This window comes from Cucurbita pepo, chromosome 15 (assembly GCF_057944985.1).
Source record: "Cucurbita pepo subsp. pepo isolate OVF chromosome 15, ASM5794498v1, whole genome shotgun sequence".
Classification (NCBI taxonomy): Eukaryota; Viridiplantae; Streptophyta; class Magnoliopsida; order Cucurbitales; family Cucurbitaceae; genus Cucurbita; species Cucurbita pepo.
The window spans coordinates 8,371,936-8,390,459 of NC_141812.1; the positions used below are offsets into that span (position 1 = coordinate 8,371,936).

General features: G+C 38.0%; 2 protein-coding genes across 3 annotated transcripts; one reads left to right on the plus strand and one right to left on the minus strand.

Moving 5' to 3' along the window:
- Positions 1-1,624: 1,624 nt before the first annotated feature.
- Positions 1,625-5,365, plus strand: LOC111811201 (root phototropism protein 3). Of its 2 annotated transcripts, XM_023697956.2 has the most exons (5): positions 1,625-1,929; positions 2,045-2,176; positions 2,317-2,386; positions 2,505-3,809; positions 4,545-5,364. In XM_023697956.2, coding segments are annotated over exons 1-5 (2,058 nt in total). In that variant the 5' UTR covers positions 1,625-1,927; the 3' UTR covers positions 5,094-5,364. The 2 variants fall into 2 exon arrangements, with proteins under 2 accessions (XP_023553724.1, XP_023553725.1); XM_023697957.2 differs by lacking the exon at positions 1,625-1,929 and having other exon boundaries at positions 2,048-2,220; positions 4,545-5,365.
- Positions 5,366-8,120: 2,755 nt separating this feature from the next.
- LOC111811540 (transcription factor bHLH143) lies at positions 8,121-11,624 on the minus strand. The gene is made up of 4 exons (XM_023698437.2): positions 11,466-11,624; positions 10,503-11,037; positions 10,225-10,388; positions 8,121-10,116 (listed from the first exon to the last, which is right to left on the minus strand). The coding sequence occupies exon 4, from the start codon at positions 10,096-10,098 to the stop codon at positions 8,986-8,988; it is 1,113 nt and encodes a 370-aa protein (XP_023554205.1). The 5' UTR covers positions 10,099-10,116; positions 10,225-10,388; positions 10,503-11,037; positions 11,466-11,624; the 3' UTR covers positions 8,121-8,985.
- Positions 11,625-18,524: the final 6,900 nt, after the last annotated feature.

The following is an 18,524-nucleotide window of genomic DNA, read 5'->3' on the forward strand; positions in this document are numbered from 1 at the left end:
GGACGTCAACCAATTGAGTCATAGTTTTGCTTGTTTGGGTCGGTTGACAGGGATGTCAACCAATTGAGTGGGGGAGGATATCATGGTCATGCATGTCCAAAGCGTGTTGTCAATGGCCGCATAACAGATATCCCGGTCTTGCTTGTCCAAGACGTGTTATCCATGGTTGCATGCCCGTTCCAAACCGCTTTTACAGGTTTTCATCTTAGATAGGTCTTTACGATTTCATATTATTGTGCATTTTCCAAATGTCCTCTTAATAAAATTGCTAGACAAATAACAATTAGATTTAAGTTTAGGCCCATGCATGGTATATTGGTTATGCTTTACAACGTAGCAAACTATCCTGGCATGTGTCATGGTCTCCTTAGTTGCGATGCCACCGTCAGCCGTACATCGTAGCTTGTCTTTACCTAAAAAATAAGAGTAGTACATGACTTGATTATTTTAAGAAATACGACTCCACTATTGGGGTTAAATGCAAACATATACAATAACGAGTATCAGTCTATATTCCCTTAGGCGGCAATCCTAAGCGAGTAATTGGATGTGTATTTACTATTCTATACATGATTCATACTTACGAGTATGAACCCACCAGTCAGTTCGAACACCTCCTGAGCCCTTTTTTGGTCGGGCTAGCATTCTCTAGAGCTGTTGTTGTCTTGACACCTGTTAGAAATAACAATCGTCGCAGCATTATGATGAACGTAATGGTCGTTTTTTTTACACGTAGCATACACGTTCGTACCATCATAAAAGAGACACATTCTCTTATGCATGAACATACAATAATGCATGAGATCCCAACATTTTTCTTTTATTATGCAAAAACAACCCCTTACACTTTCCTTTATATCACAACTTTCCATGCATATTTTGGGATTGTGCATTATGTCAATACGTCATAATGCATTCAAACATATGTCATATCATATCTTCTACGTATTATATTATACTTTGCACATATCATATCGTATATCGTGTCATAACATGCATCATATCGTCAATCCAACTACATCATAACATTCACGAATCATGCAAATTAAATGGACATTTCTAATAATTGTTAGATAATGAAAGTCCCACATCCGCTAATTTAGGGAATGATCATGAGTTTAAACAAAGAATACTCGTATGAGGTGGATGAGGCGTTTTGGGGAAACCCAAAGCAAAGCACGAGACCTTACACTCAAAGTGGACAATATCATACCATTGTGGAGAGTCGTGTGATATTATCCTCTTTGGGCTCTCTCTTTCGGTCTTAAAACGGGTTTCCTAGGAGAAGGTTTCCACACCCTTATAAATGGTAGTTTGTCCTCCTCCCGAAATCCACTTCGGTCTTAAAACGCGTTTCTTAGGAGAAGGTTTCCACACCCTTATAAATGGTAGTTTGTCCTCTTCCCGAAATCCATTTCGGTCTTAAAACGCGTTTCCTAGGAGAAGGTTTCCACATCCTTATAAATGGTAGTTTGTCCTCCTCCCGAAATCCACCCCTTTCGGAGCCTAGCGTCCTTACTAGCATACCGACTTGTCGGGAAACAGCGAGACTTTCACCAACCATGGAAATGGACATCTCTAATAATTATTCAAATTTTGAGCACTTTCAAATTTAAAAACGTCATCTTGGTAGCTTCCATCCCAAGATGATCGGCTTGTATTCTCGTTCATCGCCTGTAGCAGCTTAGCACACGAAAAAAATAGTTTCAACTTCAAGCCCTCTGAAAATGGCAGAAAACCAGAGTCGAACACAGACGAAAGCCAACATTACGTCCATGGCGGAGCAGAGAAGAAGACGCAGAAAGAAGGATCCAATGACATTGCAAACTGTAGAAATCCCTCTCAATTCACATCCCGTGAGCAAAATCAATCGAATTCAAACAACTGTCCAAGCCGACATTTCATCCAGCATAAATCCACGCAACCCATGTGGGGATTTTCTTCCATTTGATTTCATTTCTCTGTTCCTTTTCAGCCCCACTCTGACAAATCGTCTTCCCCCCTTGTTCCCTTCAGCTAAATTTTCAATTCAAACTTTTTTCAGGGTCTTCTCCCTTTCAATCATGTGGGAATCTGAGTCTGAATTTGTCAGGGGACGTGAATATGGCAGTGAACTCCTCAGTCCAACGAAACATGGCCTCAAGGCTGATGGGTTTGAGCAACGAGGCCGTTCATGGTTACTTCTTTAGAAACTGATTTCGCCTGTTTTTCTTTTGGATTGTACGCATTTTGTGTTAATGGGTGTAGTGCACATCAAGTGTTTGATGAAATGTCTGTTCCAAATTTGAACTGAGTTTTATGGTTTGTTTTGATTAGGCATGTTGGAACTGATATTCCTAGTGATATTCTTGTTCGAGTTGAAGATGTGGATTTCCATTTACATAAGGTATATGCACATTTGGGTTTGTTTGTTTGTTTTTTTTTTTTTTTCCTGCTTAGGGGCTCTGTTTTTATGGAGTTGAGTTTTCTGACCATTTGTTTTGTTTTGATTTGTTGTTGGGAAGTATCTTCTCTTTTCTCGTAGTGGGAAGATGACAAGAATTCTGTATGAATCAAGGGATCCAGACTTGAGTAAGATTGTTATGAATGACGTTCCGGGAGGGGCCGAGGCGTTTCTATTGGCAGCAAAGTTCTGCTATGGTGTCCCTGTTGATCTAATTGCGGCTAATATCGCTGGCCTGAGATGTGCTGCTGAGTATCTTGAAATGACAGAAGATTATGAAGAAGGGAACCTCATATTCAAAACTGAAGCGTTTTTAAGCTATGTTGTTCTGTCGTCTTGGAGCGACTCGATTATCGTTTTGAAAAGCTGTGAGAATCTTTCACCATGGGCGGAGAATCTTCAAATTGTTAGAAGATGTAGTGACTCCATAGCTTGGAAGGCCTGTGCCAATCCAAAAGGAGTGAGATGGTCTTACACTGGAATGCCTCAGGACATTCAGAATCCAAAATGGAACGAGATGAAGGAGCTGATCCCGAGTGGAAGCCATACCGCTCCTGTCGATTGGTGGTTCCAAGATGCATCAATCCTGAGGATTGATCACTTTGTGAGAGTCATCACTGCTATAAAGGTGAAAGGGATGAGATATGAACAGATTGGAGCTGCAATAATGTACTATGCATGTAAATGGCTTCCTGGTTTAGTTAATGATGGGAATGGAGAAGGCACTGAGGCCATGAACTGTAGCAATGACAATGGCAATGGCAGTAGCAGCAAGTACAATTGGAATGGTGGCCTTCATATGGTTGTGGTAAACCCGAAAGACGAAATCTCGGCGCTTCAGGCGAAAGAACGGAGAATGATTATCGAGAGTCTGATCAGCATACTTCCACCACAGAAGGACTGTGTTTCTTGTAGCTTTCTTCTGCAACTTCTGAGAATGGCAAATGAGCTGAAGGTTGCTCCTGCTTTAGCCACTGAACTCGAAAAACGAGTCGGCATGCAGTTTGAACAGGCCACGCTTACTGATCTTCTCATTCCTTCTTATAACACATCTGAGACCATTTATGATGTTGATCTTGTTCAGAGGCTTTTGGAACATTTCCTCATTCAAGAACTATCAGAAGCTTCAAATGCTAGCAGTCAATCGTTTTTGGGAAAAGATATCTTAGGAGGATCTCAAACCACTGCTAGTTCAGGCCAAAATGCAAAGATGCGTGTAGCAAGGCTTGTGGATAGCTATCTCACAGAGGTGGCTAGAGATAGAAATCTCTCCTTGACAAACTTTCAAGTCCTGGCTGAGGCTCTGCCTGAATCCGCAAGATCGTGTGATGACGGGCTTTATCGTGCAATCGATTCGTATCTGAAGGTATGTCGAATGCAAATCTCTTTATCCATTGACTGAGTTTCATTTTTTAATGATCATTGTGTTTTTAACTGTTTTTTACTCAAAGAAAGGAAATGTAGAGCAAATATGCATAACTTGAACTGCATAACATTTGACATGGAACCAAAAAAAAAAAAGACTTGGATACATTAGAAATCTTTGTAAACAGTACGGTTCAAGCCCACCGCTAGCAGATATTGTCCTCTTTGTGCCTTCCATTTTAGGCTTCCCGTCAAGGTTTTTAAAACGCGTATGCTAGGTAGAGGTTTCCACACCCTTATAAAGAACGTTTCGTTCTCCTTCCCATCCGAAGTGGGATCTCACAATCTACCCCCTTCGAGGTCCAGCGTCCTTGTTGGCACACCGCCTCGTGTCCACCCCCCTTCGGAGCTCAGCCTCCTCGCTGGCACATCGCCCAGAACTTGGCTCTAATACCATTTGTAACGACTCAAGCCCACTGCTAGCAGATATTGTCCTCATTGGGCTTCTTCTCAAGGTTTCTAAAACGCGTCACTAGGGAGAGGTTTCCACACCTTTATAAAAAATATTTCGTTCTCCTCCCGAACCGACGTGTGATCTCACATAGACATTGTAAAAGGGATGGTAATGCAAAAGTTTCTTTACAAACTAAAGTAAGAACTACAACAAGTTCACTAGACTAAGGATCTCCATTGACTTTCTTATTGTTGTCCATTTCCTGTTCCCCCAAACCAACAGGCACATCCAACACTATCCGAGCATGAAAGAAAGCGGCTATGCCGAGTGATGGACTGCCAAAAGTTGTCCATTGATGCCTGCATGCACGCTGCACAAAACGAAAGACTCCCATTACGAGTCGTTGTTCAAGTCCTCTACTCCGAGCAAATGAAGATAAGCAATGCCATTGCCAACAACACGATCAAACAAGCTGGCGAGTCTCGATATCAACCTATTGCCTCAAGCAGAAAAACACTACTTGAAGGGACACCACAGTCATTCCAAGAGGGATGGACAACCGCTAAGAAAGATATAAACACATTGAAATTCGAACTCGAAACTCTCAAGACGAAATACTTAGAACTCCAAAACAATTTGGAGAATGTGCAGAGGCAATTTGAGAAGAGCTTAAAGCAAAAACAGACATCATCATGGAGCAGTGGATGGAAGAAGCTAAGTAAACTGACGAAGATGAATGCATTGGAAAACCAAGAATTGGTTGATCAAGTTACAATAGCAGGAGAGAAGCCCAGAAAGACACATAGAAGGTGGAGAAACTCAATATCATGAAAAGGATCTTATCTCTTCTGCTTGGCACTTCCAGTCTGTTGCTTCACAAAAATGAGGTCAGTTCATCTGAAGCATGAATTTTTGTCTTTTCATTTCGCTATGTTTGGGTCCTTCTGCCTTGTCTTTTCATTATCTACTGTTTTCTTTTTTTTTTTTTTTTTGTGAAATGAAAAACTCCATCAAAAGGGTGTGTTTGAGAGTTCTTGTGAGGTCTGCATTTATCCACATCCTCACGTCCTCTCCTTTAATTAGGATTGCACGACAATGCATATACCTAGATAAACACAAAAAACAAGAACACGAAGAACATGAGAGAGAAAAATGCCAGAAAAAATAACAAAAAGAATAGAAGAGAGAAAATGCAAGGATAAACAAGACAAATGACACGGAAGAGAAAATGTAAGGAGAAATATTGTCTAAAATTTATATGGTTGATTTTAGGTGAGAGAGAATATAGAGAAGGCAAGTATACTCTCGGGTATATACATATTCAATCACTTCAATAGTTTGATCCAAGTATTAGGAAACTTCGATGCTGGTTCGGAGTTTCTTTTTTAGCTAAGTTTATAGGTGAAATATGATTATGAGACATTAACCGAGACACGTTAAACAGTGGAAGAACGACCACTTGAAAGATGTAACTTCTTTTAACGAACACTATTGGTATATATTTATCACCCACATCACTAACTTTTAACAAACACTCTTATTAGAATTGTGGTTGATTTTAACAAACACTCTTATTAGAATTGTGGTTGATTTTTTCCAAAGAAAAGTAGCGAAAAAACATTTAGGTTTTAACGTGACAATTGTCCTTTTTTCACTCAACTTCGTAAGTAAATTTTTCTTGACGAGTATTCAAAGCACTGTCGTCAAGAAGTAGACTAATTATCACATCTAAACACATATTTGAATTTTTATCAAATGATTAATCGTGTAAAGCTAACTTGAACAAAACATTTAGGGCGTGAAACGCTTTTGTTTTTATTTTCAAAATATTTCTATAAATATTTTCAAAAACCCAATAATTGTTGTACGAGAACTTAGAAATTTGGAACATAAAAGTTTAAGACTTAAAACGTATGCACGTTAGTTGCCGATCATGTCTGTCCAAAGTTGTATTTTCAAAATAACACATTAAACTTGGAAGATTCTTTGAAGATAACCAATCTAATTTGATATGTGTTGTCTAACGTCTTAGGTTGTACTTGTTTCGTAACCAAATCTAAACTTTGAATCTGATCTAAATATTGGGCTTGAAATGTTATGTATGCGATGTTCTAGTAGAGAAATAGTACATGAATTATTCGAGATCACATATGAACGAGAGAAATCCATATGTATGTATGTGTAACACCGAACTCGAACAAGAAATTTAAAACCTAATTTTTCCTTCTAAATTCCAACTTAAGAAAGAAAGAAAAAGAGGAGACATGAATATGAAGGTTTAGGGATTGTTGAGAGAGAGAGTTAGAGAAAGTCGAAATGCGTTCTACGCTCTAAACTCTAAAGAGCTTACGGAAGGTATGATTCCGATTTTTCTTCAAATTTGAGAGTTTTTCTTGGAATTAAGTTCTAAGTGTTTAGTAAATTGATATTGGAAGAATTGTGTAGAAGTTTTATGAAAGAAGTCAGAGTTGATTTGGACCAGAAAGTTGAATTCCGATGAACATCAATAAGCTCATTTTTTTTTTAGTTTTAGTTTTTGACGATCTTGGACTCGATTATTTCGTGTTGTGATTGACTAAAAATTATGAAAAAATACCTTAGTAGAGATGGATTAGGAATTAATTATCGTTCAAAGAAAATATAAAAGAATCGAAAACTGATTTGAGAATTTGGAAATTTTGACGAATAAGTCGATTGCATAGGTGACAAGAGAGAGATTTCAAAAATTTTGAAGCTCCTAATACACGGAAAAATTAGTTCGGGAAGACACTTATCATCTAAGTAACCACACAGGCTTTAGACAGGTAAATACTTGAAGGGATCGGTAAGACGTGCTAGCATACAAGCATTCCTTACCTTATGGTTAGAAAATGCATGTTAAGAACTTTAGAAAAGCGTTTTTTTGGATAAATATGCGTCAATGTAATTTGAAACTGATGTAGCCTCCACCCGCATTAAAAGAATGGTTTATCAATGAAACATTAGATTGTGAACGGAGGAAATACCTACTCATTTATTCGATTGTAGTTGTGCAAGAATTAAGCCTCACAGCGTCTATGCAATTCATGTAGAGTAGATATTAACTCGTCTTTGCGACAATACATGTAACGGCCCAAGACATGTAACGGCCCAAGTCCACCACTAGCAGATATTATCCTCTTTCGACTTTCCCTTTCGGGCTTCCCCTCAAGGTTTTAAAACGCGTTTGCTAGGGAAAAGTTTCTACATCCTTATAAAGGGTATTTCGTTCTCCTCCCCAACCAACGTAGGATTCTCACAATCCACTCCCCTTCAGGGCTCAGCGTTCTTGTTGGCACTCGGTTCTTTTCTCTAATTGATGTGGGACCCCCACCAACCAAATCCACCCCCTTCGGAGCCTAACGTCCTTACTGGCACACCACCTCATGTCTACCCTTTTCAGGGAAGAGTCTCCTTGCTGACACACCGTCCAGTGTCTGGCTCTAATACCATTTGTACTGTGGGACCCCATCAAATCCACCCCCTTCGAGCCCAGCATCCTTACTGACACACCGTATCATGTCTACCCCTTCAGGGAAAAGCCTCCTCACTAGCACACCGTCCAATGCCTGGCTCTGATACCATTTGTAACGGCCCAAGTCTACCACTAGCAGATGGACTTTCCCTTTCAGGCTTTCCCTTAAGGTTTTAAAACGCGTCGGCTAGGGAAAGGTTTCCACACCCTTATAAACGGTGTTTCGTTCTCCTCCCCAACCAACGTAGAATTCTAACAATACTAATCAAAATCGTGTTCCATAACTAATGATAATGATATTTTCGAGCGTCCCATCCACAATTAATCAAAAAGTTATTTCCATTCAACATAAAAATCCATAAAACTCACAAGAAACACAGCTCCAATTTCATCAAAATCCAATTATCATTATTACATAGAAGTGGGAGTAGTACAAACAAAGCAAACCAGACAGAATTAAACAATGAAAACTAAGAACAATAACACATTCATCCACTAATTATTCATCATTTCCAAACTCAAACTCACAAACCAACAGGGAAGCCCACAGTGACCATCAAAAACCAACAAAATCTAAAAACTAAAGCCAACATCAGAGGAAGTTCACCACAAGCAGCAGCAAAGCACCACCACCACCACCACCACCACAACTTTCTATACAAAAAGCAATCACTTCCCACTTTGCAAGGAAAAAAGAGAGAAACAAGCTTACCTTTAGAGCATATCTTTGATTAAAGGGCAACTCCAGCGCAGCTCCCACCATATCATCATGAAACGCATTGCTACACTCTCACAATCTCTTGCACTTGGATCACTTTTCCAATTTCTTACATTATCTGCAGTGTTTCTTTATAATATATTCATACAAGTTAAAGAGAAGGCAGAGAAAAATATAGAGAACGCGGGTCGAGTCGAGTTGAGTGGACCGTGGGGCCTAAGTTACCAAATGCGCATGCACTAAATTCATGGGGTCCTTCAAAAAAACACAACAAATCCCTCCATTGTCACCTCCTAAGTTGTCAAATCCCAGTGATTCCTCCAATCTTTAGTGCCCCAAAAGCAAGTAAATCATCATTTCTAGTCAACATTACCCAGTTTGTCTTCAACGGCAGCAAGCAAAGAGCAGTGTCTGCATATTACTTAAATTCCTTTAGTAGCCCAATAATACAGCCCCTTAATGTCCATGGGGTCCCATAAAAGCTACCCAACCCAACTTTTCAAATTCAACAATCATTCTGGAAAGAAATCTTTGCTCGCCACTTTTGCTTTCCCATCCTGACATCCTTGACCCACATCACTGCGAGGTAGCGTGGCAACCAACCCCATAGCTTTTGCTTTAAACTTTAGAGATTTCAAGTAGTCTATAGCGTCATCGATGACCAACGTCGGGGGCTTGCCCTCAGCACCAGGAACCATGCTTTCAAGAAGTTTCAAAGTCTCTCGTAACTTATCTTGTTTCGATGAAAATTTCCCCAAACCGTAATCCATTAGATGTCCTTGGCTATCGTCGCCAGAGTAACTCGATTTCGTATCAACTTCGTAGTTGTTAAATGCATCTACTTTCTTTGAAAAAGGGGCATCTGACAAGTTCTTGTGCCTACCATCTAGCAATCTCTGCCTTTTTCTGGGGCCATCAGAACTAGCAACTTCTTCATTCATTTCCTCAATTTGTTTATCATAAAGTTCCTTAATCAGCGGTGGAGAATGACCAGTGCTAGTTACTTCATCATCACTGCTCCAGTGATTGTCATCATCTGAATAAAGCAAAGCGTTTATTTCTTCAGTGTCTTCATGCATCTCGCTCTCCTCACCAGCAACAATTTCATTTGTCGAAGGACTTTTGTGATATAAATAACTTTTTATATCAAAATCTCTAGCAGCTTCTTCTTCTTCATCATCATTTAAGCCATGACTGCATTTTTTCGCACTAATCGACAAGGGGATCTGAGCAGAACCAGAACTATACATTACACTTGTTTGATTTCCAGACTGATCAAAGATAATGAATTTCCTCTTGGAAAACTCAGTATTTGAACCAGGTAAAGCTATTTGAGCAAGTTCCAAAGATGAATCATACTGTTTCTTCAAAAGGCATGGAAGTACATTGGGATGCATGGTCCTCGAATAAAATGGAGAGCCATAAGGCAACCCATTCCTCGGTTCTGAATTCAAACCAGCCTGTTGAATAGAAGAACCCCAAAACTCCGTTTGTGCAGACGAGATACAAGTGTCTCGGTTCAGACATCGCAATCTGAGATTTAACAACTCGTTCATGCAATCAAATTTGGGCAGGTTCCCAGCAGAATGCCCAGACTGAGGCCAAGAATCTCCAGTCTTAACCATCCAACAAAAAACAATCACCTAAGATTCACAATGAAAAGAAAAACAATTTTTCAGAAAGCAACCAAAAACAAAAATTGCTCGAGATCATTCCAGGTTCGGTAAATAAGCAAGACTGGTAAAACCTACCACAAGATTAATATGTCTCTGATTTCCGCTGTTCAATTATGCGCTGATTCTTTCAGAAACAAACAATTAAAAGAACAAAAGTGAAAAACTTCAGCTCAAGATTATCGTAAAAATCGCAAATCGATCTACGTGACAGGTTTGAGCAACTGACGGAAGTACTCAGCCTGGAGAAAAAAAAAACACAGCACATTACACATAAAGGTTCCAGGAGGCCAATGATCTTCAGTGACACAAACTAATAAACCATGAATACATACAGAGAAATCAAAGGGTTATACCTGGCAATTCTGTGGAGGTTGAAAACATGCAATCACTTTAATAACTATTGTTGGCTTCCCTGCAATCCCATTTTCATATTTCAAAGCCCGAAATCGTGTTTGGCTCGCTGATTGGCACACCATAACTACTCTTTAACCCTTTACTAAGCTAAGGATGATGAAAACAATATGAGCCAGAAGGGACAACACAATGTAACAAAGGCCAAGCGGGTTCGTCGAAATTCAGAGTACACCAACCATCAAACATAACACAGGGGAACTAAACTAAGAAGAAAAATAGATTGAAGTCCTAAAATTGGCTTCAGCTGATGTATATATCAGAGGCAATGATGAAAAAGTGATTGGATCCCATGATTAGATGATATGAAGCTGATAAGAACTGAAGTAAGAAATGTTCAATGGGACAAGAAATGAATTATAGTATAACCCAGCAACAGATTTTCAGGCGCACAACTTTGTGGAACACATCCACAGTAGAACCCGACCAAGGCATATTAATGTTCTTATATGGCTCCCAGTCACTTCCCTAAGTTACCTGCAAAACAGCAAGATAGCAATCGAGTGTTCATCATTAAAGCCTCCACCACCAAATTGCTGAGTACTAGAACTACGAACTACAGAAGAACTGCTACAATCCCAATTCCCAATTCCCAACAGGGAGCATCAATGAAAACATATATTCTATTTTGAACTATTTAAATTTGTTCAGCCGAAAAGCGATCGTTACTTCCACAATCAAACTAGAAACGAAAACACAGAATCACATCGATATATTCAAAGATCGCAAAAGATAAATCAAACCCATTAATGCCGCCAGTCTTAAAAGGGGAATTCAACCATTCTTTTCCAATAGCAGAAAAATTCAAAGAATCCAACGAGCAAAAGAAAGAAAAGCAATGAAATGAAAAAGCAGAATTAAAAGGGGAATTGGAGAAGAAACCGAAGAATCAAGCAGGCGCTCACCTTTTAGCCGAATCGTGGAAAGATCGAGAGGGGAATGGGAAAAAGAGATTGAAAAGGTTAGAGATAAAGGAAATGGAAGGCAGAGAGGAGAGCAGAGGAGAGGGAACTGTTGAAGAACAGTGGAGACTCGGAAGACGAAATGCACGCTTAATGTCCAGAGATCCAAGACTGATAAAGGATGCCAAGTCAACATTACACACTCCTCTAAATGACCCTTTTACCCCTCCCTTTTCTATTTTTCTTACATTTTTATTTTAAAAATTTGCTAATATAAATAAAAATTATTATTTATTTTAAAAGTATTTAAAAAACACGTGGACATATATTAGGGAACGTCCATGCATATTTGTGTTACATGTGCATCAAGATACTTCTCTACTATGATGAGTATGGATACACACATTATAATTTCTGACATTCTATTTATCAGATGTTATGTGGGTCCTTTCCCTTTATGGTGCTCAACATAGAGCTCGTTAGCGAGTGCTAACCCAATGAGTTAGACCTAAGATGTGTGCGAGCCTGACTAGTGAGCCCAAACTCGTATGCGTGAGTCATGTGTAGAGAAATACTATATATCAAATTTGGTCTACTTAATGTCATGTTAAAAGGATAAGTCTCCCACCATTTTGCATGTGTATGCATTTTTAAACTCTAATACTTGGATTAAATACTCAAGTCATGTACTACTCTTACATTTCATGTAAAGGTAAGATATTCATATACAAATGACAGCGGTGTCGTGACGAAGATCATAGATGACGGCAGCGTGGTTTGGTTCAACTCAGTCGAGTATCACCGAAACCCATTAACCAATCCAACCTATAAAACTTTAAGTTATTTTGAATTAAATTCAACCTAATCCAAATAAATTCATAGTCGAATCGGAGAATTAACCATTAAAGAAAGAGACTAAAAAGGTAGAGCAAAAGAAAACCCGAGAATTTGAGAATCTGAACCGACCCAATCGAAGTATAAGGGTTGGGTTGGGTTAGATAGCATTTCAGGGTCCATTGAGTTGTATTTTTTGAATTGGATCCCGTTCGGGTTGAGTACGAGTTCAATGGATAAAGGACCGAATGAGTTGAGACTAGGCCCAACCCGCGTGGGCCCAAGTCCCAACCTGAGTTCGATTACTTCAGTGGCCCAACCCAATTTTAATCATCCTTAGACTCCTCGAACAGCGCAGCCAACAAAGTAGTGCTGTCCTCGTTCTCCTTAAACTAAACTTCCGACCAAAGAGTTAGCATGCATGGGAATCAGAGACATTAGACACCCTTAGCAACATGTAATAAGAAATTCATGTTATGCTTTGTACTCTTGGTTAGGACCTATCATCGTGGCCCTCACACAAACGTTGTCGTGAGAAGACACTTTTGTACTAACTGTGGATGATGCCACTCAAGACAATGTAGATTTAAGAATAAAGTGTGCTTCAACTACCATATAGACGATACTATAGCCTCGTGATGCACCTAGAAAAAGATGATCGTGGGTACTAGTCAACTAGCAAATAGTGATCAAGCCCCACCTTGAAAATTGGCCCAACAATAGGGTCAAATTTATGCCAATACTCAATAGGAGGTCAAGGCCTCAAACATTGCATAGATACGTTGTTTATCGTTTGACACTTTTCATAGATGTTGTTCGATTCTTGTTCTACGTACTCTTTTATTTCTTCCAATTTTGTTAAACACGCAAGGATAGAAGAGGTGATCATGGAACACTCTAAGAAAGTAACAAGTATTTTAATACTCACCCTATTTTTAAAATGAATTTCATGTAAGAAAAAAGTTGTGGCACGACAGTGATGACAAGGTTTAAAGACGGTCACGGAGTGATTCTAGAATTTTTATGTCTTCTATTAGCCTCTTTTTATGTATTTTAAATTACAAACTTTTAGGAATGTTAAGAAACCGAGACCATATCCAAATAAGAGTGATCATTTGAGGCTATCAAATGTCGAATCAGGATTTTGAATCCTAGATATGGAGCGTTACAAATGCTATTAGAGTGGTATCTTTCCTAATAAGATGTGGTATGACGAGGAACCAAGGTAGAAGATAGTGCGCATGTGACACTCTAAACTTAAACCATATTTGAATGAATGCGATCATTAGTTGAAAGTTATTACCTAAGCTAACATGGTGCACCTTCAACATACGTGTGAAGACAAAGCACGTTAAAAAATAACATGACTAAAATTAAAAAATAAAAAGGGTCCAACCAGGTTCAAACTGGATCTACAGTCAAATGCTCTACCACTGAGCTATGGACCCGAGGATGTTATGGGAAAAAATTTTAAACAATATATAAGATATAGTCTCCGTTCATTCATATTCTCCTCCTTTACTCGAGTCTCACAAAAACACTCTCGTAGTAAAGTCACTTACCTTAAAAGAAACAAAAAAAACAAACCATTTTTCCTCGAAGGCCTTAGTCAACCCAAAAGGTTCCTTTTGCCAAAAGTCAAACTTGAAAATTTAATCGATCCGTTCATAATTGTACATTGAAAAATTTTAAGGATTATAATATAAACTATATTGCATAAACAAAGCGTCTAAGGTTTAAAGCAACGTTACTCATTTGAAACTTACCAAAACAACTTGATTTCTTACAAAAAAAAAAAAAAAAAAAAAAGTATTTGAAACTGTTAGAACGTCACATTTTTTTAAAGTGGTTCGGTTGTGAATGCTTAGATTTGAGATCGTGTGGAGTACGAGTGATGGACTATTGTTTAAAGACATATCAAATAAAAATAGTTTACTCACATTTATTTCGATAGAAATCATAGACTTAAAAAGTCTAAAAAAAAAGCAACTCACGTTCCAAATTATCATCTTTTGCCCTACACAAAATTGCATCTTCCATCCCGAAACCAAGAATTCGAGTCTCACTATCATTTTGAGATCATCTCTACGTGTACTGCTTTGTTTGTAACGACCTCTATCTCGAATTTGATTTTCACTTGTTTCCCAAAATTTTAAGATCTCTATCTAAATCCATTACTACATGATTAGAAACAACTTCATCATGGAATCAATATTTCTTTTTATTTCGGGATCCCTTGAAAAGAATATAAATATCGAAAACAAAACTATTAGTTTTGAACCTTAAAAGATTAAATTAATTATTGAAACTTTTTCGAGGAGTAAAACAAAATATAAATTTTTTATGAGTAATTTTATTAATTTAACCTAAAAAAATACTTTAAAAAAAATACTGAAACAATTTCGAACAAAGAAAACACTTAAAACTTTTCATTTTCTAAATTTTTTTCGATGATCCTACCCTCTCCCAACTCTCGGGTATTTTAAATCTCTAAAGGAGTCTCCTATAAAGGAATCACCAAGTCAAATCAGCTCGATAACACTAAATTAACCACAAAGTTATCAAACAGGGTTTAAGTTCAAAAGCTAAATAGAAACATAATCCAGCAAGAAAGCTCGGGACATACCGTATCCAAACAAATTTTGATTCAAATGAGATCGTATTGAGTAGGTCGATATGAAATTAGGATAGGGATGAAATAGAAGTAGATATTCTTTGTTGAAAGAACACAAATATTCTTGCAAAAAAATAGAAAAACATGTATACATGAATGTTTTGTTGGGAATATGAATTATGCTTCTACCATTTGTATTTTGTGTACACCGACTTAGAACAATTTTAGGCTAAGATCCATTTTAATTTGATACTCTTCCCTTTTCCACACATATCCACCATTAATTAATTGATGCCATTCCCATATGTCTCTTCATTCTTTGCCACCTTCTTTCATACTTCCCCATCTCGAAAATCATACATATCTAAATACATTTCTAATTAATTCGGTTGAACGATTATCATATAACTTTCCGCCTACCAAAATTGCAGAATCATACCGCTCATTCATTTGATCTAGATGAAGAACATGAAGAACAAAAGTATAACACCTCAAGCCCTATCCACTTTAGCTTCTTACGTATTGTCGTCAGTCTCACAGTTTTGAAACGCATCTATTAGGGAGAGGTTTCCACACCCTTATAAGAAATACTTTGTTCCCATCTCTATTTGATGTGGGATCTCATAATCCACCCTCTTTGGGGGCCAGCGTACTCACTGACACACTAATCGGTGTCGGGCTCTAATACCATTTGTAACAGCCTAAATTCATTGCTAGCAAATATTGTTCGCTTTAACCTGTAATAAATTGTTGTTAGCCTTAGAGTTTTAAAACGTGTTCGCTAGGGAGAGGTTTCCACACCCTTAAAATGAATACTTTGTTCTCCTCTTCATCTGATGCTGGATCTCATAAAAAAAAGATAAGACACGAGAAGAAATATATGTAGAGATATCGTGATAGAAAACTCCACGACGGCTAGGATTTATTTATAAATGACTTCTAGTAATTACATGTATATTACATCTTGAAAAATATATGGTAGAATATATAAGAATCTAGGAGAATAAATAATATAAGATAAGATAAGATTTTGTCTTTTGACTTAAATTACTTGACTATTAAGTTTAGTTAAAATAAACTCCGCGCGTGGGCGACTTTCTACATGTGCGGAGGCACATGGCTGTGCGTCGTGAGTTTCTTTTGAAATTCAACCTCTGCTTGACGGTTCTTTATCTCGATTTTAATACTAACCCTAATTTTATTTGAAGTCTGACCTGCCAAAGAAATTTCAGAAATTTTGAAGCTCCTGACACACGGAAAAACTAGCTCGAGAAGGCATGGTTAATCCAACTAAGTAACTAAAAGGAATGAACTCTTTATCCATATAGCGGAAGCATTGAAAACCGTCTTGATTTTATGAAAAATTAAAAGAATGCAAGAAATATGAGGACAAGAACTCCACCTTTGTAGAAACCGTAGCTTGCAAGCCTCCTTATAGTATTCGAACAACGTAGAAGTTTTTCCACATTCAACAAGATCTTCCTTGCTATGACACGAACATAAGACCAAAATTTGTGAGTCTCTCAAAAGAAAATCCCAAACAAGGTCAAGGCTGCTCGTAGGTGTGCAAATTGCACACCCTTAGGCCAAACTAAGGTCAAAAGATGCATGTTATTTATGTATTAAACAATTACATCCAACCTAGCTCGCAGACTTAATAAGTTCACTATTGTTTCATGCTTAACTTAGGTTCCTAAACTTTTCCTAGTTGATCATTTTAGGTTAAACTCAACTAAAATTCAGGTTCACCTATGATATTTTATTCATTCAGAAAACCGAGCTTAGAATACATTCATAGAGCCAACATAACTACACCATCCTAAAGTTAGTACTAAACAACGTTAAATCTTATTAATTGTATGAAGCTATAGCTATGTTGACATTTTCTAGCCTTAATTACATCATAAACGCTTTCGAGATAGTCTAAAATGATCAAAGTTGAATCGAACTGAAGAAATGAATCATATTTTTCACTTTGATATATGAAACACCACTAAAATAAATGGAATTAATTCAATGGTTGGGAAGAAACTTGAAAAAGTAAATATAACGTCTCTTTCATGGTTCATGTACCAAAAGTGATCGCATCCTATTTGATTAAGATATCACCAATGTAAGAGATCCAACATAAACTACACATACAACTTTCATTTTCAAGATTATGAAAATACCCCATGGTTGAGTATTATTTAGTTTATTTTTCAAACAATTTATATTATAATCTCATGATTATCGTATAACTTTAAAGACGAGCGTCGATATGATAAATGACAAACAAAAGTAATATTTTAATATCAGCCTCATGGTTTTATAACGTGTGGAGAGGTTTCTACACCCTTATAAAAAATTAGTCGTTCCCTATTCCAACCGATGTGGGATCTAATAATCTACGCTTCTTGGGGATCAGCGTCCTCGCTAGCACATTGTCCGATGTCTGACTCTGATATCATTTATAATTGCCCAAATTCACTGTTAGCAAATATTGTCCCCCTTAGCCCGTTACGTATCGTTGTTAACCTCACACTTTTATAATGTTTATGTTAGGGAGAGGTTTCCACACCCTTACCAGGAATTCTTCATTCCCCTCTCCAACCGATGTGAGATCTAACAATCGTCCTTGCTGGCACACTATTCAATGTCGGACTCTGATACCATTTGTAACAGCCCAAGTCCACCGCTAGCAAATATTGTTTGTCTTAACCCGTTACGTATCATCATTAACCTCACAGTTTTATAACGCGTATGCTAAGGAAATGTTTTCACAACTTTATAAGGAATGCTTTGTTCCAATCTTCAACAGATGTGAAATCTAACAATCTACCCCCTTGGGGGCCAGCATCCTCGCTTGCACACTGTATGATGTCTGGCTCTGATACCATTTATAACAGCCCAAGTTCACCGCTAGCGCCTTAGCCCGTTACGTATCATCGTTAACCTCACAGTTTTATAACGCGTATGCTAGGGAGAGATTTCCACACCCTTATAAGGAATTTTTCGTTCTCCTCTCCAACCGATGTGGACAATCCACCCCCCCCCCCCCTTGGGGGCCAACGTTCTTGCTAACACATTGTCTAATGTCTGCCAATGATACCATGTATAACAACTCAAATTCACCGCTAGCAAATATTGTCTGCCTTAATCCGTTATATACCGTCGTTAGCCTCACAGTTTTATAACGCGTATGCTAGGGAAAGGTTTCCACACCCTTACAAGGAATTTTTCATTCCCCTCTCCAACTTATGTGGGTTCTAACAATCTACTCCTTGGGGGCCAGTGTCCTTGCTGGCACACTGCCTAATGTCTGGCTCTAATACCATTTATAACCGTTCAAGTTCACTATTAACAAATATTATCTGCCTTAACCCGTTACGTATCGTCGTTAACCTCACAGTTTTATAACGCGTATGCTAGGGAGAGGTTTCCACGTTATAATGAATCTTTCGTTACCATCTCCAACCGATTTAAGATCTAACACAAACCCATCATGGAAATCTAAATATAACTTGATTTATGATAGTTTGAACATAGAAAGAGATGAATTTACACAAAAGAAAGTTACTATTTGAACATTGAGATGTTTAAGTAGAAAGTTTGTATTTTTATTTTACATATGG

What these genes read in the sequence shown, in the direction of transcription:
- LOC111811540 (XM_023698437.2), bottom strand. Translation starts at nt 10,098, where the DNA reads ATGGTTAAGACTGGAGATTCTTGGCCTCAGTCTGGGCATTCTGCTGGG.
- LOC111811201 (XM_023697956.2), top strand. An exon ending in GAGCAACGAGGCCGTTCATG is followed by an intron (nt 2,177 to 2,316) that starts GTTACTTCTTTA and finishes TGTTTTGATTAG; the next exon opens with GCATGTTGGAACTGATATTC. An exon ending in TGGATTTCCATTTACATAAG is followed by an intron (nt 2,387 to 2,504) that starts GTATATGCACAT and finishes GTTGTTGGGAAG; the next exon opens with TATCTTCTCTTTTCTCGTAG.